General features: G+C 29.5%; 2 protein-coding genes across 11 annotated transcripts in view; one reads left to right on the top strand and one right to left on the bottom strand.

Annotated features, from left to right (window-relative positions):
• Positions 1 to 11,072, top strand: part of LOC126859139 (hormone receptor 4-like) — a 165,571-nt gene extending 154,499 nt beyond the window's left edge. For 8 of the 10 annotated variants that reach the window (XM_050610156.1, XM_050610151.1, XM_050610155.1 and 5 more), the window contains 7 exons: positions 463 to 673; positions 1,563 to 1,904; positions 6,680 to 6,814; positions 7,132 to 7,395; positions 7,889 to 8,081; positions 8,594 to 8,721; positions 9,028 to 11,071. In XM_050610156.1, coding sequence (XP_050466113.1) covers positions 463 to 673; positions 1,563 to 1,904; positions 6,680 to 6,814; positions 7,132 to 7,395; positions 7,889 to 8,081; positions 8,594 to 8,721; positions 9,028 to 9,108 — 1,354 coding nt within the window. In that variant the 3' untranslated portion in view covers positions 9,109 to 11,071. Of the gene's footprint in view, positions 1 to 462; positions 674 to 1,562; positions 1,905 to 6,679; positions 6,815 to 7,131; positions 7,396 to 7,888; positions 8,082 to 8,593; positions 8,722 to 9,027 lie in introns of all 10 variants that reach the window. The other 2 variants (XM_050610148.1, XM_050610147.1) reach the window with 1 other exon arrangement.
• Positions 11,073 to 17,541: 6,469 nt separating this feature from the next.
• LOC126859160 (serine/threonine-protein phosphatase 6 catalytic subunit) lies at positions 17,542 to 22,103 on the bottom strand. Its single transcript, XM_050610195.1, has 7 exons — positions 21,919 to 22,103; positions 21,672 to 21,767; positions 21,219 to 21,426; positions 21,061 to 21,140; positions 20,877 to 20,982; positions 20,581 to 20,742; positions 17,542 to 20,471 (listed from the first exon to the last, which is right to left on the bottom strand). Exons 1-7 carry the CDS (start codon positions 21,985 to 21,987, stop codon positions 20,281 to 20,283), a joined length of 912 nt encoding a protein of 303 aa, XP_050466152.1. The 5' UTR covers positions 21,988 to 22,103; the 3' UTR covers positions 17,542 to 20,280.
• Positions 22,104 to 24,760: the final 2,657 nt, after the last annotated feature.

Here is a 24,760-nt window from a genome sequence, read left to right as displayed (position 1 = left end):
AACTGATTGTCAATATAAATTGAACATTTTTATTTAATAGGAAATTTGAACGAATCAATGCATTGGCGCGCACTAGGTGCATCATCATTCACAATTTTTTGCATGTTCTTTAATTGATACTGAAGATTGATACAGAAAATTGAAAAAAGATGCTAATATATATATATATATATATATATATATATATATATATATATATTCAATTAATTATAATTTATTGATCTCAAAGAAAATCTTTTTATAAAATAATAAAAATAAATTGCTTTTTCTCTCTCTCAATATACATAAAACAAATGTACATTGTAAAACTTGTAATTTTTCTATTGCTGAAAATTCCATTTTTAAAATATATATATAATATATATATATATATATATATATATATATATATATATAGATATAGGTATCTAATATAGAATATATATAGATGCAATTAAAGAGTTTAATTAATTTGATTAATAGATGCAAAGGCTTCTTCAAGAGAACGGTACAAAATAGGCGAGTTTATACGTGCGTGGCGGAGGGCGGCTGTGAAATCACGAAAGCACAGAGAAACAGATGTCAATTCTGTCGATTCAAAAAGTGCATTGATCAGGGTATGGTTTTGCAAGCGGTTCGAGAAGACCGGATGCCTGGAGGAAGGAATTCTGGTGCAGTGTATAATCTTTACAAGGTATGCACTAAGCTAATGTTTTAACAACAAAAATGCTACTCTCTGTGTAAACTGCTAAAAAATTTATGTTTTTTATGTCCTGTAAATAATGTTATATTTGTAAATCGTTCTTTCATAAAAAAAAGGTTGATTAATAGTTATCTATTAACTTCGTTAATTTTTCGTTAATAACATTAATAATAATTTTTATATTTTATTGCTGATATTTTGCTTTATTCAAACATAACAGAAAATTGTTAATACGAAGCAAAAAAATTGAAAATCTTATTCATTTATCTTTTTTTAATTTTTCTTTTTAAGCGATTTTTACATTAAAATGTTCTTTAAATTATATATTTCTTTTAGTTCTTATTATTTTATGCTGCAAAATTTATGGTTATATTAAATTACTCGTTTAAATATAATTAAGATAATTGAGCTAAATATTTATCTCTTTAACTGGAAATTTACGAGTTATTATACTTGTCGAATATTTTTGTAGAAAAGTGTATGATTGTAGAATCTCAGATTTTTTCTTATGTAACATTGTTATATATTGTTATATATTTTCAATACTAACTTAAAATTAAAAAATTGAAATAATTAAAATAATATAAAATTTTCAAAGAAATATATATATATATATATATATATTTCAATATCATATATATATATATATATATATATATATATATATATTTATTTCTTTTTTATAGATTCTAATATTTTTCGTCATTACTTAATGAAGAATTAGTTTCCATTTTCATATTCTTATTAAAAAATATCCAAATAAATAGTTATTCATAATTATTCGTTAAATCACAAAGTCAAACTTCCACGTAATACGCGATTTCCTTAAATGGCAAATGATGTAAATCGCTCATTAAAAAGGATTTTCTGTTGCTCATAGGTAAAATACAAAAAGCATAAGAAGAGCAACAAAGCGGGTGGCGGCATGAGCGGCGGCGGTAATGTCGGTGGTGTAAATGGTTCGGGATCCTTGGGTGGCACCAAGGGCACCATGGGTTCGACGATGCTGGACAAGCACATGGCCGCGGCAGCAGCAGCTCATCACAGTCAGCAACAGCAGCAGCATGCCCAGCTGGGCGGCAATTTTCTTCATCATCACAAAATCTCGTCAGGCGATTCACTTAGTTCGCCGCCCACACCAAGTCACCCAAGCCACCCCGCGCACTCGGGCCACCTCGTCAACGGGACAATCCTGAAGACGGCACTCACCAATCCTTCCGAAGTGAGTATTTTTCGATTTTATCATTTTAAAATTAATGAATTTTAAAGTTTATTAAAATGAAATTGTATTGTTAAAACAGATTATTTTGATAATCATCAATAATCAGCGATGAAATCAGTTGAATCAGAAGGAAAATTCTTATGAAAAATCTTACGAATATATAATTTTTATATAATATGGGTTTTTTATTGCATAAAAATTTTTTATAAAAAAATTTTTTTAATATTTAACATTAAATATCTATTAAAAAATTTTCAAATTCAAAGTGTTTTAAAAAATGAGATCCACTTAGTTTTAAATAATATTATAATAAAGCTTTGTTATTAAATCGCCTTTTAAAATTTTATTCCATTGAAAGTTGTATTTTTTGAACCGCATATTTTGTATATAATATTGGAACCGATATGTTGATATTCTAACAAAGAAAAAGTCTCACAAGATTGACAAGATTCTGTTATTAGAATTAGAGCCATAAATGTTTTCTCACGATTTTACGAAAAATTTCTAAACATTTTCCATGATAAATCTAAATAAAAATTTATCTAACGTTCTCACTCCAAATGATTTATCGTTGATGATCACCGAGGTTGAACGTGCGAATTCGCAATGCGATTTCAGCGCAAGAGAAAGATTCGCCAAAGGATCGCACGATTCGTCTCGCATTCTTCCGCGTGTTTCGCGAAATAGAGTCGTGTATTAGAGAATTAGTTTCATTGCGACATGATGTGTGCATTGCGTGTCATAACTTTTACTCATTTCCCCTAATTATTCGAACATTACGCAAGACATATTCGTCGTCAACGATGTAATGCAGATTAATCTCGACCGCCAGATGAGTATCACTTATTATCAGTGATGTGCGTGAAATACGCAAAAACTTTCTAAAAATTGTTTCGATGATTATCGCATGATTATCCAACCTGAAAGTCCGCTATTAATTTATACAAGAAGCAAGGAGTTTTTACATTGTCTTTTATTGCTTGCACGATCGATATATAGATCAATTCTAGCGGCTTCGAGATCGGAGCATCACGCTTGCTATCGTAATTTATGTGATTTATATGGTATAGCTCTAGTTAGAAACCGAGCAGGGGTCAACAAAAGTCGATTCCTCGGCCGCTAACAGGGGAATCAGGAGCTTTAAGATGAGAATATCCCGCAGGCACCTTCGCTTTCACTTTCGAAGCAGCTGCGATGCAAGATCGCTCGAAAATATTTGTCACGATGATCATTCGCGTTCTTCTGCCTATATACTCGTATTAACTTTTTTTAACTTTTTTAACATCGCTCTTTTATAATTTTTAAATATTCAGCATTAAAAAAATTATCTTTGTTAATTGTGCCTTAAATTCTGTATTAAGATAAAGTCCGTTTAAAATCAAATAAGAATGATTTTTATACTTGATAATTGGATATATTTTTCTTTATCTATTTGCAAAATTGATTAGCTTGGATTTTCAGAGATATTTTATTCTCATTGATTAAACTTATATGATCGAAACATGCGTTGTATACTCGATTAATATTTGCAATCCACATTCGACATCGATATCTTTAAGTGAGAAAATACAGATCGAATCATTTCGATGAAAGAATTGCATCATCGATATCTATCCAAACGGCAAAGAACCTGTTACGATCACGTAGAAATTTTAGATTAATCATCGCAGACCATGCCACACTTTGAAAAAAGATATAATGATACATTGTACACAGTACTTGCCAATTAAATGATTACGAACTCACTAATCTTACTCTTAGTAACGAATCAGAAAATATGTAGTTAACATTATAGAGATAAATCATCAAGAAATTGGCATAGGCTGTAATTTTTAAAGACGAGAAAAGAAATGTAAATGTTATACTATCGAGAGAAAAATAATTTTGATCAAATCAAACACTTTTATTTCTAATCATATAATCTGTATATAACAACGAAGCTAAAGTATATCTAATATAATAATAAAGTTTAATAGAATTTGTATGTGTGTGTGTATTGTAATCGCAGAATAAGATATAAAATCATTTATCAGGAATTGATCATTAATCGGTCATTGGTTTTATTTTGTCGCAGAAACTTTTGATATAAACTCTTCAGAAATGATAGGGACATATACATATATTGTGCATAAAGAATTTAGGATATTTTAATTTGACTGTTGAACAATAATGGAATTACGGAGACAAATTGCAAAAATTTGGTTTGTATGTCGATCAGTTTCTCTTACACCGATTCTGGAATGAATGAACTCTCCGTCACAATTTCACTTTCTTACGACTCAATTTGCGCAAGCCTCAAGGTTTTCCCACATTATGAAAGCTGATAGATAGAACGAGCGAAAATCGACTGATTGTCATCGATGTCATTGTGTCGCAAATATTGTTTTTGTATGTTTCTATGTGTCATTACATTGATTTTAAATAAATAAAAATTTTTTATAATAAATATTTAATAATATAATAAAAAACTATTAACATTATATAAAAACCAGATTAATAAGCTGCGTACAAGGATGATTTTCAGGAAATAAAATTGCTTACAGGATTAAATAATATTTTTTTATATTGATATATCAGGATTGTATGTGTTCAAATCGCGTCCCAGTTTTTCTCAAGTGGAACGTTTGCGAAAATTAATTAAAAAATTATGCGCATATTACGTCCAATCAGATGAGCAAACGAAAGTACTGCCGCGATCTTAAATGGCCCGGTAGAGGCCATTGCCAAAAGTGAAACCGATGCCATTAAAATTGGATAAATGTTGACTGTTATGGTGTTACATTAAAAAGAGGTCACTTTTGAACCGCGGTCGAATCATCATATATGTGAGCACACTGAAACAATCATATACATCTTCAAAGTAGGAATTTCGTAAAAGATAAAAAGTCGCAAAGTTGACGCGATTGTTTTTATTGAGAAAAGAAATATAATATATTTAACTTATTATATTTAATTTTCCTAGTCATGAAAATAACGTGGAAATAAATTACTTGGTCAATCGCGATTTTAATTTCAATATATATTATGTGTCATGGAGATAATCTATTTTTATCATCAGAAAATAAATTCTATAAAAACATTTTCTATGTGAAATTGTTTTTATTTGTGTAAAAACTTTTGTACATATAAAAATATTCTATATAAATCTATTTTTTAGATAAAATTATTTTCTTTATATTTGATTAAATTATAATTGTATACTTCCTTTAGACAGAATTAATTACTTTAATATTTAAAAGTCACAATCTTTATAAACTCTTGTTATTTTACATTGTACGTATTATATATTCTATATATATTATAAATATATTATAAGAGTATATAAATATATATAAATGAACAAATTAAAAAATTATATTAATTAAATATTTATTAAAAAAATATTTGTATTAATTATATAAACTTGCTAAATATAGTATCTCTATATTAACAGAAATATAAATAATCTTTTCATAACTATTATATATACGTATATATATGTTCATGAGATACGTGATGTAATTTATACACTGTGATTTATTTTTATATACTGAAAATGAAATGTATACATTGACACTAAAATTAACCATCACATATCTTTACTATTAAATATCTTGCAGAAATGTCAACGCTTACAGATATATCAAGCGCGTAATCTCAAGAAATTTTTTGATCTAATCATCTGATACGGAAGTACACATAATATACGGAAGTAATATAATGCTTAATATCTTTCATGAGTTTTTAACTATTACAACCTTGCTAACAATTGCTATCAAAACAATCATAAACAGAATTATAATTTACGCACAGCATATATATATCTCTATAGAATTGCTGCACATAGTGCAAGTACATTAATAAGCTACAGTTGCAGCGAGCATCATCACTAGATACCAACAATGTCAGATATCCCTTCATTATAACGTACAAAATATCGTTAACATCAAACGTCGTTCGTCATCGTCGCTGCGAACGATACATCGGCGACGAAGACAGGGACAATAGAAAATCAGCGGCAGCCGGTGCCAAGGACGGGCAGTTCTCCTCTGGCGGTTTCGTAACTCGTGAAAGTTTGCATGGGGGACAGTGACCTCACCCTTCCTCCGCCTCTCACATTTCCTTTCCTTCAACACCTTCTTGATTTCCCCTCCCTCATCTCCCCCGCATCACTCCCGTTTCTTCCTTATGTTGAGCCTTCAACTGCGAATGCATCCCACGGTTCTCCACGATGGTCGCTTATACATGGATCTTTAAGATATCCGACAAAGCGACCAGCTTTCCCCGAAGTTAACTCAGTTGGTGAGCTCTCTCTCTTTTCTTTTTATCTTGCTCTCGTGCACTCCGCGCCCGATTCCGAGGAAGTGTTTTGGGGTCCGAAATGTCAGTGAAAGGCTGAACCTATACCGGCTGGATTAACACGCGTGGCTGCCGAACTCGGATTGTAAGAATAATGTCTTAGGAATAATGTCTTAGGAATCATAATTATCATTTGAGTCTCTTCGAGATAACTTTTCTGCAGTACGAAAAACCTTAAGGCCACGCGATAGACGCGACTGAAAATCTTTGATATTACATAATAACATGATCGCTAAGTATTGAAATGAGCTACGTTGCTTTTAATACATGTAGAATATCTAAAAGTGATATGATATATAGAATTTTTGATAATAACTGATTTTAATCAACGATTATATGAGCGTTAGAACGTATAGAATAAGAATATGGAGCAATTTGAGCGTTATAATGTATATATTTTTAATATATTAATAATGCAAATGATATATATGTTTAAGGTGGTGCATTTACGACAAAGGCTAGATAATGCGGTAAGCAGTTCGAGGGATCGAGTCTTTCCTTTGGATGCAACTTTAAATATGATTCAAACCCTTATAGACTGCGACGAGTTCCAAGATATCGCTACATTGAGAGTATGTGAACATCATTACTTTCTTTTATAGTAAAATGCCCATAATTTTTCAATTTTAAAACGATAATGTATAAATATTAATATAAATTGTTCTACAAAAGAATATTTCTTGTATGTATATGTATAATTTGTAAATGTAGTTAAGTGCTATTAATTATCTTAATCTATTTCTTTAAACAATGGCAATTAATTATAATGATTTATTTTTTAAATTGATTTTTTATTGAAATATTCTTTAATTATAAAGATAAAAATATTGTTATAATTTTTTAAACGAAACATCACGCTCCAAGATTATGCATAAATATCGTATTACAGAACTTGGACGAGCTGCTGGACCATAATTCAGATTTAAGTGAGAAGCTGTGTCAGATAGGAGACAGCATAGTGTACAAGTTGGTACAGTGGACCAAAAGGTTACCGTTTTACCTTGAGCTACCGGTCGAAGTTCATACGAGGTTGCTCACCCACAAATGGCATGAACTTCTTGTACTGACCACCTCTGCTTATCAAGCGATGCACGGTCAGCATGGGTTAACTAATGTCGGTACTGATGGAACGGGTGCAGATTTTATGCAGGAAGTAATTATTTTTGCAATAATTTATATATACGTATTATAAGCATAATATAATTCTGATCTTGTAACACACACGTATTTTGTAGAAATTATAACACAATAGTTTTATAGTCTTTTATATGTAGACTTTACAAAACAAACTTAAAATTCTTCTCACGCATAGATTTTCAACTTAATTTTTAATAAGAATTTCCTAAAAGAATTTCAATCATTTATTTCTACACAACAATATTAAGTTTTGTTGAATATTGTAATGCAATATAATATTTCGATAACTAAATGCTCCTTAATACTTTAAATTTCTTTGTATTAATAAATATATCATTTTAATATCATTAATTTATTAATATGTTTCAATTTTATACATATTTTTAACAATGCACTAATATATATATATATATATATATATATATATATATATATATATATATATATATATTTGTATAATAAATGATGAACATAAATATTTAAATTTGCTTTTAATTTTTCACAATTAGGTAACGAACAACATGTATACGTTGCAAACGTGCCTAACCAGCATGATGGGTCGACCGATAACCATGGACCAATTGCGACAAGACGTAGGGCTCATGGTAGAAAAAATAACGTACGTTACGCTAATGTTCAGGCGGGTGAGGCTACGAATGGAGGAATATGTCTGTCTAAAAGTAATCACTATGCTCTCACAAGGTAGGTATTTTATTGACGTATCGGTTCGTATCTTTATCGGTTTTTATCGTGTTATTTAACTTCAATTTAATTAATTTTTTAACGACAATTATGTAATACAAGCAATATATAATAATATAAATGTGTATCTTCTTCTCGCTACTATTGGAGATGCGAAATGTAAGTTTAAAATATTTTTTAGAAGCGCCTCCATATACGCATGCGTAGAGTGTGTAATATTTTTATTTTTAGAAAAAATTTAACAAAATTTTTATTATATACAAAAGTCTAAATTGTAGCATATATACATACATATTTTTTTAAATACATTATTATTGTTTGTGATATAATTTAATTTATAGTTTGATATTATTTAATTTAATTTATAAAAAATTATTATAAATTTATAAATATTTATGAAAATAAAGAGAGTCAAAGAATAAAAAAATCCCACAAATAACATTTATAATAAATCTCAAATTTTTTAAATATATTAGAATTTTTGCATGTTCTAATTCTGTTTGTCTCTTTAGCACGAGGAGGTACATTGGAATTAGATCAAATACAAGACCGATATATGAGCTGTCTGCGAAGTTTTGTCGAGCACAGCGCACCCCAGCAGCCAAGTCGATTTCACGATCTTCTCGTTAGGTTGCCTGAAGTAAGTTCAGAACAAATATGTCGAACATAGGAAAAATTTTCAAAACAAATTATTGATAAGATTTTTTAATTAAAATTTATGATAAATTAATCAAATATTATTTGTTATATAAAGATTTAAATAAAAATTTGATAATAAGATTGAATTTAACTTAAATTATTTAATTGAGTCTGAAAAAATATTAATATTAATTCTAATAATCGTAATTCTGATTTAAATTGTTTTTTATTCATGCTTAGAACGTAATAGTATCGTAAAATGATAAATTTCCTTTTAAATAGAATTCATCTGTTTGCTAAATTACAGGTACAATCGGCAGCGGCTTTACTACTCGAGAGTAAAATGTTTTACGTTCCTTTCTTATTAAACTCAGCAATTCAAAGATAGTAAATAAACAAAATGATGCTAAACGAAGCTGAATACCTATATACATACTATACATATGTTATAAATATGTACACACAAAAAAGTAAAAGAACCGAATAGACAACAAGCAACTAACAAATAGAAAAATAGAAAGAAAAGAGCCCAACGAGAAAAAGAGGATACTCGAACCGAATGGGGAAAGACTTTGTTTGTGAATGTATAATAAATATATATATATATATATATATATATATATATATAAAATTATATATATACATATAAATAATATAAATGTGTGTGTTCGTTGCATTGTACAAACGAAGGAGGACGAATAAGAAGAAGAAATCGTTCAAATGAAATGGAACGATAAGAATAGTGGACGATAGAAAGTAATTACGTCGGAAGCGAAAGAGAGAGGGAGAATTTAAGTAAAATATTAAAGAAAGAATATAAAAGTTAGAGAGAGCGAGAGAGGGAGAGAAAGGGAGGGAGAGAAAGAAAGCGCGCCACCTCGAGATGGGTAAATCAATCGAGGAGGGAACTGAACTTTTTTATCGAAACTAAAAGACTATAATATAATATATTTCTGTACGCAAACACGTACCGCGCAACTACGTCATTGTGTGTTCACATTGCATAATCTGATCGATAAAATAAGACTCTCGTTACGTACCGCTCACCGTAGGCCACCTATCATCACTATTACTATTGCTACTATTACCGCCACTTTCTACTACTACCGCTCTCGAAGATAAAATAAAGAAGAAAAAAAAAACAGCAGCAGACATCACACGAAATGACTGAATGAAGTATCAATAGTTTGGATCGATCGACTGACCGATGACGACGCGTTATTGTCACCTCAGCTCAATATGAAATCATCGCTACAATCGAAACGTATTAACATACGTTCCCATATATATATATACACATACACATTTTCTAAATATCTCGCCACGATGTGATTTTCTTTTTGCAATTATCGCTCACCATCAACATGCGTAAAGAAAGGATGTGATACTATAATTATTTTTTTTTCTCGTTATCATTGTATCTGCTCATCGTCAACAGGAATATGAGTCTTCTGAATATGGATCGTGTAATTCTATCTATCAGAAACAGAAAGATAACAAGTGTAACTTTTCACATTCATCGAAAATGGATTTCGATGCGAAGCACAACCGTGTAATATCAAAAGATCAGAGTGAAAAGTGAAAAGATTCACTGATTAATATTCAGATAACGTGTAACCGCGAGAAGAGGAAAGAGCCACAAGGAACAAACAAAACTATACGCAAAAACCTCATATATTCGGTGTTTCACGTCCGTACCCATACATCCGTACACATCCGAATGCGAGTATTTATTACGTATATATTCCACAATATCGTAAATATCGAATCATCATCATTTTCGTCGTCATCGTTACTGTCGTCGTCGTCATCATTCAACAGTCCAAAGCATGGTCCAAGCGCGCAACGCAAAAGACTCTCTTTACTCTATTATAGTATTGGTTCGTTCATTTATATTTTTTAAGAGACTTTTACACGCGCATTATTCATTAATCCTAGGATTTTCCGCTTGCGTCGCGCGTTCTTCGGACGATCTCCGATCTTCCATTTATAATTCTTGAAGCCGGTTGGCTTTTTATACTTGTGTTATCACTTGTAAAGTAAAATGATTTTCATAAATGAAGTTAAAATCTGTTAATTAAGATTTATAGGAATAATTCGTAAATTAATGAAATTTTATATAATTTGAAATATTGGCTGACTAATATATTTACTATTTACTAATAAATAGGAATATAATTTTAAAAAAAGAAAAGTAAAAATATGGTAAGTATCGCTATTGAATTATAAAAATGTTTAAAGAAAATTTGTTATTTTTTAGATACTACATTTGATTATTTTATTATAATAATCGTAAAAATGGAGTTTTTAAACTATTTAGTGGTTAAAAATTTTCTAGTCGACTTTATTAATTAATTTTATATTTTTTATTCACAAATATTTTTAGCATTCCTGATCGAAATATTTTATGAAAATTATGATAAAATCATATTGAAATAATTCTAAGAGAGAGAGAATAATATATTAAAATCTTAATTAATTTATTTCTTTTTGTTACAACTTTATTAAAATTTTAATATAAATTTAAACATTTCATTTATCTACCCAATTTCTGGACAATCAGTTCATATCAATAGTTTTCATCAGTATTTAAATTATATTAATATTTCATTAAGCTTCAATTTAATGTTTGAAAATATAGCAAAATTTTTAGTAAAATTCTACAAATTTTAAAATCAAAAGTAATATTTTATAAGTTTATTATTAGTTCTCAAAAATATTCACTAATTTTCCCTACAATTCTTAGTATTTAATTATCTTGTATTATGAAAATTCTGATTTATATTGAAATAGATTCAATATTTTTCATTCAATTATTTTCATGCATTTCAGGCATTTTCGATAAATTTATTGTAATTTCATCAGAATATTTTTATCAGGGATATAAATTAATAATTTGTGTATCTCATAATAACACAATGAGCAGAATTAATATTAAGATTATTACATAGAGGTATAATACTTTTGCAAAAAAAAAAACTCATTTTTTTGTATAATAAGATATATAATTCGATAAATTTTTTATTTAAATATATATTATTTCGAGAATTCTTTTTATTTAAACTGTTTCGATAATTTTTTATTTGAGAGATCTTTTATTTATATTCTCGATGAGATAAGTTTTTTATTTTCTAACTTTTGCGCGATAATAGATGAAACACTGTATTGCATTTTTTTCTTTGCACTTCCATTTTTATTAGATTACTACAAAAATGTAAAAAAATGGAGAATTGAATCGTTCGCAGCACGCGCGTCGTTCAGTTATTCGATAATCGCGACTAAAGTATGAAGAGCGAAGAGCTCTCTTATATTATTCCTCGCTGAAATGATATTTTCATAGTATTACGACGAAAAAGAAGTAAAGAAGCGCGATATGTACATATAGAAACACTACATGAGCACTCGTATCTCTTTGTCGCGAGGAAATTCGCAAAATTTTTTAAACCACTCCTTTTCTTGTTTTTCATTCAAATAGCACATATATATATATATATATATATATATATATATATATATATACAATCTATAAGCAAGAATACATGTATGTGTCCAGGTGGACTAATTGTGATAATCGATCACTTCGCGAAACTGAGATACAGTTTGCTCCATAATTGTTTCAATCATTTGTGGAAACGTCGTAAAATCGCAAAAAAAAAGAAAGAAAGTCGGTGGCTGACGCAGTTCGAAACGTCATTCGTGTCTTGGAAGATATTACTCCTTGTATACGCATATAACGATTAATTCCGCACATTCTGTCGACATGATTGTTTCATCTTGCCTCTCCATAGAAGATATCGTAAATATGCGCTAATCGCCTGACAAGTTCGTGGCCATGATGATGTTCTGAAAGGCATTATTTTTCGTCCTTTATAAATGTGTTAATTGCATTTTATCTTTCGTTTTTTCACAATCCCCTTTCAAATACTAGAATATTTTCTAAAAATCACTTATCTTATCTGGTTGGTTAGTTTTAATTGTCGTTTAATTTCTACAATTTTTTCTTTTAATTAAATTTAAAAATGACAAAAAAAATTGATACTAAAATAAAAAAATTAAATGAAACAAAATAATATAATTAAATAATATAAACAATGGAAACTTGATATTTGAAGCATCTTTTTCTTTATAATCAGAAAATATATATAAAACTTGACTTATTAAACTCTATCTAACTTATTATTATTAATCAAAATATACAGTGCAACATAAACTTACGATTGTCATTATTAAACAATATTTGAGTTTTATTCAAAATTATGTTCAGAATTAACATATTAGTAATATCATTACATACATTTACATTAGTAATATCAAATCGATGTACAGGTACATGATCATTGCAAGTTATAAAAATAGTTATAATAACATGACATTACATTTATTTTGATTAATGCCAATTTTACAGATTCTGATTTGTCATAATTTTTATGACAAATCCATTTATGACACCATGCATATTAATTTTAATAATGAATAAATTGATATTAATTATTTTTTAATTTTCCAATTTTATTCTATTTTATACTTTTATATCGCCGAGCCTTTAGTCGTATTCGTGGCCACGAACCGCACGTTCCAGAGATCAACATGAATTATGATACGGACCTTGGGCCTACTAGCCTAGGGATACTTGTCCATACTATAAGACTTAACTAAACGATGAGATACTTCATAAAGTAAACGTTGTATATTATTTGACGTTAAGAACCATTAGGGGTAACAGCTCCTGTATTCCTCAGACATTGTACGCTTTTCTGTGTTTAATTAGACATTGCAAACGCTTGATCATGATTGTTAAAAAAAACCGAGAAAGTTTACTGATTATTGGCGAATAGGATAGAATCTATATCTTATTTTAATTGTCGTGTCAAGTAGTTTTAATTAGGTGAAAAAAATTGAGAATTATCAAACTAGGCGAGTATCACTGTGATTTCAGTTAATACTTTATTTTTCTTCGAAATTCCTTGATGTCGCCTAGATTTTATATTTCCTAACAATAAAAGAAAAGAAATTTGTTTTTAGCTTGTTTTTTGCATTTAAAAAAAATATGTATACATATTTTGGAGAAAGAAAGATAGAAAAAGAAATAGGAAAGCTTTATGTGTATAAAAGTATAGCTGAAAAGACTAATGTAATATTCCGTACAGTGTTAACGACATTTGTTTTATTTTTATTATTCTTATTATTGAAAAATGTCGCGTGGAACATATTAATATTGATATGATTTGATTTGATATTTATTGATGATTATTGCCAACGATTTTTGTCAATAATTTAAGATATCGACAAATACCGATAACGTAATACGTACATGATTTAATTAATATTTTTCTTTTTTATTGCTGTAATCCTTTTATCGAATTACTATTGTGCAATATAATCATTAGGATATACGCGAAAAATGACACATTATTCACTCTCTCTTTTATCTTCTTTTCCATCTTTTTCTCGATTTTTCTCATTTATTTTCTTGTTATCGTTAATTTGTAAAATTTTGCATATTTCTTGCCAAGAAATTGTTTGTACAATGTCCTTATTATCAGCATTGTGTCGCTTATGTTAATAGTCATCGATGGTCACGAAAAAAGAGTCAAAAAATCGATTTTATATATATAATATCACAGGGTTTAACTTACAGGGCTTACCACGCCACTGCTTCTGTCTACACATTCTTGAAACAGTGTAGAATTTTCATTTTTATCGATTTTTCAATTACTTTTTAATAATTAAGCTTATTATGTAATATTTATGGCGAATAAATATCAAGAAAATTTAACAAATCAAATTTTCAAATAAAAAAAGAGATGAAATGAGCTTTCTTTAGACAATTTCAAATGACTTTTATTTGAATTTAAAAAATTTTATTTAATGTTTAATTATTAAAATATTTTAATTTTGAAAAATTTAGATTAAAAAAAATATAATTTTGAAAATTAAATAAAAAATTGTATGTACAAAAATATATAAATCTTATAAAATTGGATCAATCAAAGCTATTTTTCCAAAAAGGTCAAATTAGTCAAAGATTTGGAAGGCAAAAGTAGCGATAATCAGTGTGTATATGTGTGAGTGTGTATGTGTGTACGTATGTGTTCAAATATTTTATAAAAAAACATCAATGTCTGGGAATACAGCAATTGCTTGCGAGAAAGCTAAAGCGTTGGATCAGCAAGACTTAGGGCATTATACTACAAAGAGTATTATCATGCCCAACCTTTTAATATTTAAGTGCGAGTGAGAGTTTATTGAGCAAAAGGATGATAGGAAAAAAAGAAATCTAACAAAAAAGAAAAAAAAATGAAAAAGACGCAAAAAGCAGTACGCGCCTCTCGTTTGTGGGTTCAACTTTGTGTACATATTGTACGAAAAGTTTAATAATAACTATGTTGAAAGTACTAGTCCTCTGTCTTTATATAATTCCGTGTTATATACTCTCGTGCTCGTGAAGACTGCAAGCGGCGCTGCCGCTTCGTTTTTTCAAATTACGGAGAAGTGAATTGAAAATTTTTCGCATTTTTTTTTATTCCATTATTTCTCGCATTTACTGGCAATATGAAAAAATACGTTTTAAACGGTAATTGTCCCTTTTAAAAGGAGGATATTAAAACGCTCAATGTTTAAAAAGCGTAATTTTATATACAAGTATATATTTTATATACTTTATTTTTTAAGACCATCTGTACTAGAAATCTCTAAAATTTAATAAAATTTCGAGAAATATTGTAATTTTTATACGCAGAAAAAAGATTTTATATATTTTTATGTAAAGAGCATTTTTTAAAATAATATCTCAAAATTCTAATTAAAGACCATTTTTAAAAATAATATCTTAAAATTCTAATTTTCATGTTTAAATTTTTTTTTTTTTCAAATTATTAATTTATTTTGATTGTAAACATAACACAATGTGAAACAGTGCGAGATCGTGAAATTGTTTTAAAATATGTTGCTTCAAATATATCATTATTTAATATACATGTATTAATTATGATGCTATATGATTTTATCATTAGTATCTTATTGCATTTAATTAATTAACAGGCACTGAACTTATTACAATTAGAGATTAAATTTGATTTTATAATCGAATTACGTTTATATATCAGTGTAATGATATATTTTTGATTACTTTTTTCTTCGCATTTTTGTATGAGCAAAATACATACATATGTATACTCTTTCACTTCCTCTTAATCAATATGAATGGATCGGCATGCGTTCCTTGTTGCAATTATATCGAAAAAGGCACGAAAAAAAATGCAAATGTTTAACCCAGAAACGACAGTCGAGAAGAGAAGTAAAAAGAGCCGGATTGGCTAGAGAGAGAAAAAGATACTTTTTCAATGAGTGAGTCAAAAGTTACCAATTTCTACCTACGTTTAGAGAAGAAGTATGTTTTTATTATCTCGTTTATCTTCGATTATATTCCTTTTGTAATTGAGATTTCGGCACCATTGCGTGAATCGCCGTTCTGTCGGGAACCGAGTATCGCCCTTTCGCGATGTCAAAAACGTCTTGTCGATCACAATTCTGTGGTAAATTTTTTCGAATCTAGCATGAATCTCGCTACCGAGACATATGTAATGTGCTTTTTGTCGTGAGCCCCTTTTCTATCGCGCAGCAATGAGCACATTGATAAAAGTCAATTATGCTATTATGCATTATGTTTGATAAAAATTGTAATATAATATTTCGTCCTTCCCCCTTTCTGCTTTCGACGAATGAAAATTTTCGTACAACTTTCTAAAATCAAGTACTTTTCAAAATATTTTATATATAGATTTAATGATAGATATACGCGGAGTACGTATAATCATAAGACTGACAAAGCTCGTAGATTTCGATACGTTGATTAAATCATGTTATTTAGTAGACTTAGAATTTTAATAAAATTCTACACAATTTATTTTTTTTAAAAAACATTTACATTATCAATATTTTAATTATCAGTTTCCTAATTAATTTAATTATCAGTTTTTATCAGTTGATATGTTAGAAAAAAAAACTGCGCCAACAATAAAACTTACTCATTACATTTTGTTACCGCATTTGTTATTATTTAAATTGCACTATAAAATTATTATGAAATTCTCTCGTATATATAACGTAATATGAATTACATAATAAGCAGCAATACATTTCATTGGATTAATCAAAATTATTACGGATGAATAGAAGCGCATGTAGAGACAAGAAAAATATAATTTTGTTAAAATGAACAAGTACGTGGCATAATTCGATCAATTTGATCAAGGGCTTTCGGTTTCAGACGAAACAGGCCAAATTTCACACATGGCGCATGCGAAATGCGAGCCCCCCTGTATTTTTATGAATAAATAAGATATTTAAAGATGAAAAAAAGAGAGAAGTAAATCTGAAGTCTGTTTGGAGATGCCTTTCATAGGGATTATAAATGTAGATAATATATTATACATAATGAACATAAACACGCTATATTATTATATATAAATAAATAAATAAATAAATATATATATATATATATATATATATATATATATATATATAGTAAGAAGTAAATAGATATATATATATATATATATATATATATATATATATATGTATATATGATGAAAATAATATTATTACGAGTAAATATATATATATATATATATATATATATATATATATAAACTGATTAAAGATTAATAAAAAAAAAACTCGTCCGTCGTTTAATCATGCATCTCATATCCACTTTCCTTCATATTGCTCCTAATTTCATTTGTAATAATTTGTGCTTTTTTCTCTATTACAATCATTTATATAGACATATATCAGGAATATTATTAATAATGCAATCAAGTGCGATTTTTCACGCATTTTTATTACAGACGTTCTTCATTACATTAACATAACAAAGTCTATACTTTCAAGGTACATGATGATCGTTTTAAAATGATGTCTACCTGTGAGATCTTTAAGGATTATGCGCAGTGTTCAAGCTCCCGCACGGAGCACATTAAGCTAAATTAGTCTTCGTTATTTAATCTTGCAAATTGTCTTTATTTGTTCTCTCTCGCGTGCGTGCCGATTATTAGTATCGAGTCGTCGCAAGTGCTTGGACACTTCGATAAGATTAAAGCGATCACAGACAGAGGCATTTTGAAAGAGGAAACGCCGCGAACACCCCGATAACTGATACAGTGGCTAATACTTTTCAGGATTTCTATGATTCCCATATCGCACATAGGGCGTTCCCGTCGTTGCGACTCCATTTCACGACTCGGAGGCTGCAAATGTAGCGAGTCGAGTTTGTAACGCAAGCTCCGTGTCTCTCTCGTTTCGTTCTCTTGGGGGTACGCTTTTTATCTAATGTAATATATTATTCGTGTAAAATGTTGCATAATTGTACGTACGTTGCAATAAATGTAATAGATGGATAATATCTTCCGCGCGTGATGTAAAATGTAAGACCTAAAAGGGAAGTAAGAGTATAGTAAAATTGTAAAACGTAAACATACCGTAAACATACGTAGAAAAGTTTCGCGAAAAAAGAAAACTTTTGTTCCAAATATATAGCAAAAAGCTTGCGAGATAGAACGTTAAAAATGATAAAAAGTATTTTTTCATACATGTTCTCGTTAAGCTTTGGTATTTGCATGATTCTTTGTCCTTAGTTCGTCTATGATTATCTGTCAGTAAGAAAGCATTTATACTTCTAGTAGACCGTCATGTTATAGTTCTGAAGGCACTGTTCAAAAGTTTATTATATTTCTTAAAATAACGGGTCTTCACGAAATCACATGGTGTGACAAGGAGAGTCGTTATAAACATCGACATGACCATTGCACACGCCTCCTTCGATCTATATCACAAAATTCAAAATAGAGTAGTCTCAACTTGACAGCCAGCCACAATGTCAATGCCGTATTTGTCGGGTCTGTGATCGATTAGGAATTATCGCGAGCTAGCAAAAATCGATGGTCAGAATTCAGGCTTATGATACGCAATGGCCGGTGCATTCCATTAATTATGTTATATTAATATCATATTATTATATTACACAAACGCTTATTAATTTAGAGGCACATTGCAAGGGTCTCGGTTTTTTTTCCTTTTAAAGTTGCTCCCTACATTAATGAACTTATGACAATTAGCTAAGTATGATTATTTAGTACGACAGCGATTTGGCATACAATATTGGAAACTCTGTACAGATTCGGAGAATACAATAGTATTTGAAAATATTGCTTTGTACATACATACATACATACATACATACATACATACATACATACATACATACATACATACATACATACATACATACATACATACATACATACATACATACATACATACATACATACATACATACATACATACATACATACATACATACATACATACATACATACATACATACATACATACATACATACATACATACATACATATATACATATATATATATATATATATATATATATATATATATATATATATATATATATATAGAAGTGCGGCGGGAACAAACAATGAATATATTTTTGAAAAGAATATCAAGAATATCAATATGTATCTCAAGATACTTAAGGGCAATATTGCGCTCAGAATTTCTTAAAATTAAGCGTAAAAAATGTCATGTGCATAAAAATAATAAGAAAAACCTTCACAAATAATATAACGATCCGGACTTTTTTCCTTACTTAGGTAGGAAATTTTGACTCTATCGCTACATGCTATTTGTACCTCGGCAAAAAAGAGCCGAATTTACGATTTTGCTACTAAGAACACTGATTGCGCATCTAGAAAAAAAAAGAACTGCATGCAGCACACACAGTACCTAAACCAGAAACAGATCATTTATATGTTCAGGAAGACCTTAATAGTACTACATATGCTCACGCTTTAATAAACCTGAATTCTATGCACGATTGCAATCAAAAAAGCATTCACTGTACTCAGAGGGTGTACTTTGTCGGAATGTTTAAATTTTCTTTTTTTTTCTTTTTTTATTTAATTGTTTGCACACAGCACTGGACTATTTGTGTTATTTGCGTTCATAAATTATTTGAAAGCTCTTAGTCTTTTGAACATTAAAGTCCAGAATGTTGCTCTGAGATATGAATGCTCTATTGGATGTACACAGTAGACAGCAAAAGCGTCTAGACCACAGAATGTTTATATTTGCTCTGGTGCAAAATATTGTTTCTTTTTCCTCGAACTACAAAAATCAGGCTGATGCAATGGCAGATACTATGTATATATATAAAAGTTAGCTTTATAACATGTAAAACCTGATAAAGTTCTTAAAAAATCTAAAGAACATTCCCTGAACAAGAGTAATCACACAACAATTCACACGACAATCCTCTAAATATCATATTTCGATCATAAAACGTATCAAATAATTCATTGTTTTCTTTTTTTTTTTAAGAGACTCAAAATTCTAGAGTAATATGTATAATCGGTTTGTGATATATTTTATCGTTCCGTCATAGTACCAGCCTGGGTCCGATCAATTTAGTCATGTGATTCCATACAGTCTAGACACAGACACTTCTCTCCTGCGTCCGTACAAATGAGCCACTAAGTTAGATCACAAAAAGTATGGTGTGGGTGTTAGAGGTGGAATTACTCTCTCGGAATCAGGCACTGCCTGAAACAGTACGGGTGTTCTCTGATCCACTGTTGTGAACTGCATGATACTAGCTACATTACCACATCGGTAACAATAATTTGGAGCTGACCACACTGTGACGAGTTTGTCATTAAACATGTACCTATAACCTGTGAAAGGTAAGAAGTACATATTATCTGTTTATACTTTTGATGTCCAAAGAAAATATAAAAATTAAAATGTTAGATATCGTTGGAAAATTTATGAACAAAAACATACCTTCTTGAACTAATTGGTGTGCCCTACAGATGAGTTTAAGATCATTTACTTCCATGAACATGTAAGTCACTTTACTGCCAAATAACCAACCTGCACCACGCGGACTTACGGTCCATGTTTCTACATCTTCTGGATCAGACCAGACCAAATCACAGAAAGCACCTGTAATAATAATTAAGTAAAAAAAATTCAATATTTTATAAGAATAATTTGTCTAATTATGTAATATTTAGAAATATAAAATGTCAAATATTATTTTATTATATAAATAATATATTTTAATTATCATTATATACCTTTGTGTGGAATTTCTTGATTTCTTTCAATCGTTCTAATTTGATCTAGTGTTCTTATCGCTGGAGATAATCCACCATGTACACAAAGAACCTGTTCATCAATTAACTAAAACAAAATATTTTATTTAAGTAATATATAAGAAATTGTAAAATTTTGGAAAAAATCTTTTGTACAAATACTTACGGCAGCAACTGTGAGCAAGTCAAATACTCTACAACAGTACTTCCATGCATTAGCATTACCATACTTATTTTGACATTCATCTATAACAGATGATAAAAGGAGCAATAAAATCACTTTTCAATATAAGCATAAAATAATAGAGAAATTACAACGCTTACCATAAAATCCATAAACGTGCGTGATTTGTCTAGATTCGTGATTGCCACGAAGTAGCGTTATCCTATCTGACCATTTTGCTTTAAGTGTAAGGAGCCGAGTAAACGTTTCTAAACTATAGTAGCCCCGATCGACAAAATCTCCCAAGAATATGTAATTCGTATCTGGTACAGGGCCACCATTGCGAAACAATTCCTCTAAATCGTAAAACTGCAACAATATGAGCAACATGTGAGCAATGTGAGATACATAATTGAGAAATGACTGTGCACATCACTGTACAGAATTATAAAGATGGGAGATATAGTGTAAGAGAAATAAGATAATAACGATATTAGTCGGAGATACTGGTTGAAATTTAATGCAACCCCTTAGGATTTAAATCAAAATCAATCTTATACATTGCGATGAATAGTGAGTGCTCCAATCTTAAGGTTAGGTCGTACATCCATTACCTGACCATGGATATCGCCACACACCGTCACCGGAGTCGACACAGGCTGGATGTTGGACTCTTCCAGCAACAGATCACATACCATGTCACAGAGTTTCTGTTGGCAAAATTGCAAAAATTAATATGATCATCAACATTGGGGAAAGACAGGGGGAACACAAGGACAAGATATAGAACGAGTAACCTAATCGCGCTAAATTAAATCGCACGGGAAAACGAATCGACATAATATGCATGTGTTGTTATACCTTAAGATCATATTCGGGCAAGTATTTGCATTCTTTCGCGATCTCTATCCATTTATCGATGTCTGACATTTTGGATCCGCACTGTAAGAAAATACTGATCGCGCCCCCATAGAACTATATACATATGTCGTCTGTACGCGCCCAACGCTACAGGAACTCGTAGACAGGGGTAGGGAGATGGTGGAAGAGCTCGACGGTTAAAAAATCGAGCGGGTACACATTTGAAGCTCGCCTTGATGTGAAAACGTGCTTGAAGGTCTGTTCCTTTTAGATGCACTCTTGCATTTATTTTGCGAATATAATTACAAGTATGACAGAAGGCGTTTGAAATGCCTTCATTTTCCATTTGAAAATTATTTTCCTTCTTTTTATTTAAATTGGCCTGAACTAATTCTAACGAGAGATGGATCAGAATAAGCCGACTATCAACAAGTAAAAAAATTTGAACCTTTTCAAATTGGACGCATCTTGTCTAAATATTTATGCATCACTGTTGGTTGTGAAACAGTTTGACAACTGCTTGATTCAAATATTAAAGTTAACAGAATGTGGCATGATTTTTTTCATCTCGAATAATATTGCCAGCAGAGAGAAGCCTGAGAAACCTGGCCATGGGTGCTTATTAGTCTTGCTGTGTTACTGCTTTTTGCAATAAGAGGCCAAAAAAGCATTTTTAGTTTCAAACCTCAAAATAACTTTGTTTAACGTCTAAAAACCTAAGAGTAACGTCGTTTAACATCTGAAAACCTCAAGATAACGTCGTTTAACGTCTGAAAACCTCAAGATAACGTCGTTTTACGTTTGAAAACTTAAATAAAACGTCGTTTAACGTCTGAAAACTTCAAGATAACCTCGTTTAAGGTCTGAAAACTTAAAATAACGTCGTTTAAAGTTTAAAAACCTAAGAGAAATGTCGTTTAACGTCTGAAATACTCAAGATAACGTCATTTAACTTCTGAAAACCTCAAGATAACGTCGTTTAAAGTCTGAAAGCTTCAAGATAACATCGTTTAACGTTTGAAAACTTTAAGATAACGTCGTTTAACGTCTGAAAACCTCAAGATAATCTCGTTTAACGTATGAAAACTACAAGATAACGTCTTTTAACTTCTAAAAATCTAAGAGTAACGTTGTTTAACGTATGAAAATCTCAAGATAATGTCGTTTAATGTCTGAAAACATAAGAGTAATGCCGTTATCTTGAGGTTTTCAAACGTTAAACGACGTTATTTTGAGGTTTTTAGACGTTAAACGACGTTATCTTGAAATTTTCAGATGTTAAACGATTTTATCTTCATGTTTTCAGACATTAAACGACATTATTTTAAGGTTTTCAGATGATAAACGATGTTATATTGAGGTTTTCAGACATTAAACGACTTTATCTTGAGGTTTTCAAACGACATTATCTTGAAATTTTCAGAAGTTAAACGAAGTTGTTTTGAGGTTTTCAGACAATAAACGATGTTATCTTGAAATTTTCTGACGTTAATCGACGTTATCTTGAGATTTTTTATCGTTAAACGACGATATCTTGAGGTTTTTAGACAAAAAACGACATTATCTTGATGTTTTCATACGTCAAACTATGTTACTGTTAAGTTTTTAGACGTTAAACGACATTATCTTGAGGTTTTCAGAAGTTAAACGACGTTATCTTGAGATTTTCTGACATTAAACGACTTTATTTTGAGGTTTTCAAACGTTATACAACTTTATCTTGATTTTTTCAGACGTTAAACGACGTTATCTTGTTTATTATAATTTTATTCGCAATTAGAATCCTGTAAAATGTTATGAAAATATCAATATCTCCATCAGTGCTGTAAAAGAAGTCATTTACAATGTAAATTGCTGTTTCCGTAGCCTTAGAATAATTTGCTATTTAATAAACTGTATGTACGTATACTATAATATGTATATTTATGAGATTTGATAACATTTCTACTAAAGTTATTCTGTATATAAAATTCTAATATATTATACAATTTATTAATATTTTCGAACGCCTATTTCAAATCTAACAGGACTAGGAGTCACACATACTATACATCTATAGTAATTTGCACAGCAGACCTGTCATCGAGCACTAAAAACGAATTCATTAATAAAGCACGAGATTCTTTTAAACGAGAGTTTATTATAATTTTCTTCGCTATTAGAATCCTGTAAAATGTTATGAAAACATCAACGATCATCTATTTATCTATTTATCTTTTTGATTTTTTGGGAAATTAATTTTTTATTCTCAAAGCATGTTCGTGCAATGCCATTACAAGCAATCAAAACAAAAATTAACAAAATATATATATATATATATATATATATATATATATATATATAATATTATTAAATTTTAAATATTTTCTCAAAATATTAGCTGAGAATTTTAAATAACGCTTAAATAAAAATTAAATTTTATTTTGTTAGAAATATATGTATATAAATATATAATAAATCATACATTCATAACAAATGTCTAATGGACATCTATGATGGAATTATAGACGACATCTAACGTGGAGATAATATGAATTTCTATTAGGAATCTATACAATATTTACTGTGGAAATAGATGTCGCATGGAGCTATGGAGTCTATGTGGACGTCCAATGCACCGTGTGGATAGTTATATAATGAAAAACGTAAGTAATATGTCGTTATATAACGAAAAACGTTGATGTACGTAAGTAATACGTTGTTATATAACGAAAAACGTTGATGTACGTAAGTAATACGTCGTTATATAACGAAAAACGTAAGTAATATTTCGTTATATAACGAAATATAAATAATATGTCGTTATAAGTAGGAATATTAGGCCGGTTCTAACACTGGTCCT

The sequence above is a fragment of the Cataglyphis hispanica genome, chromosome 2, assembly GCF_021464435.1.
Source record: "Cataglyphis hispanica isolate Lineage 1 chromosome 2, ULB_Chis1_1.0, whole genome shotgun sequence".
Classification (NCBI taxonomy): Eukaryota; Metazoa; Arthropoda; class Insecta; order Hymenoptera; family Formicidae; genus Cataglyphis; species Cataglyphis hispanica.
The sequence above is the reverse complement of the archived record's forward strand: the minus strand, read 5'-3'. Positions and strand labels throughout refer to the sequence as shown.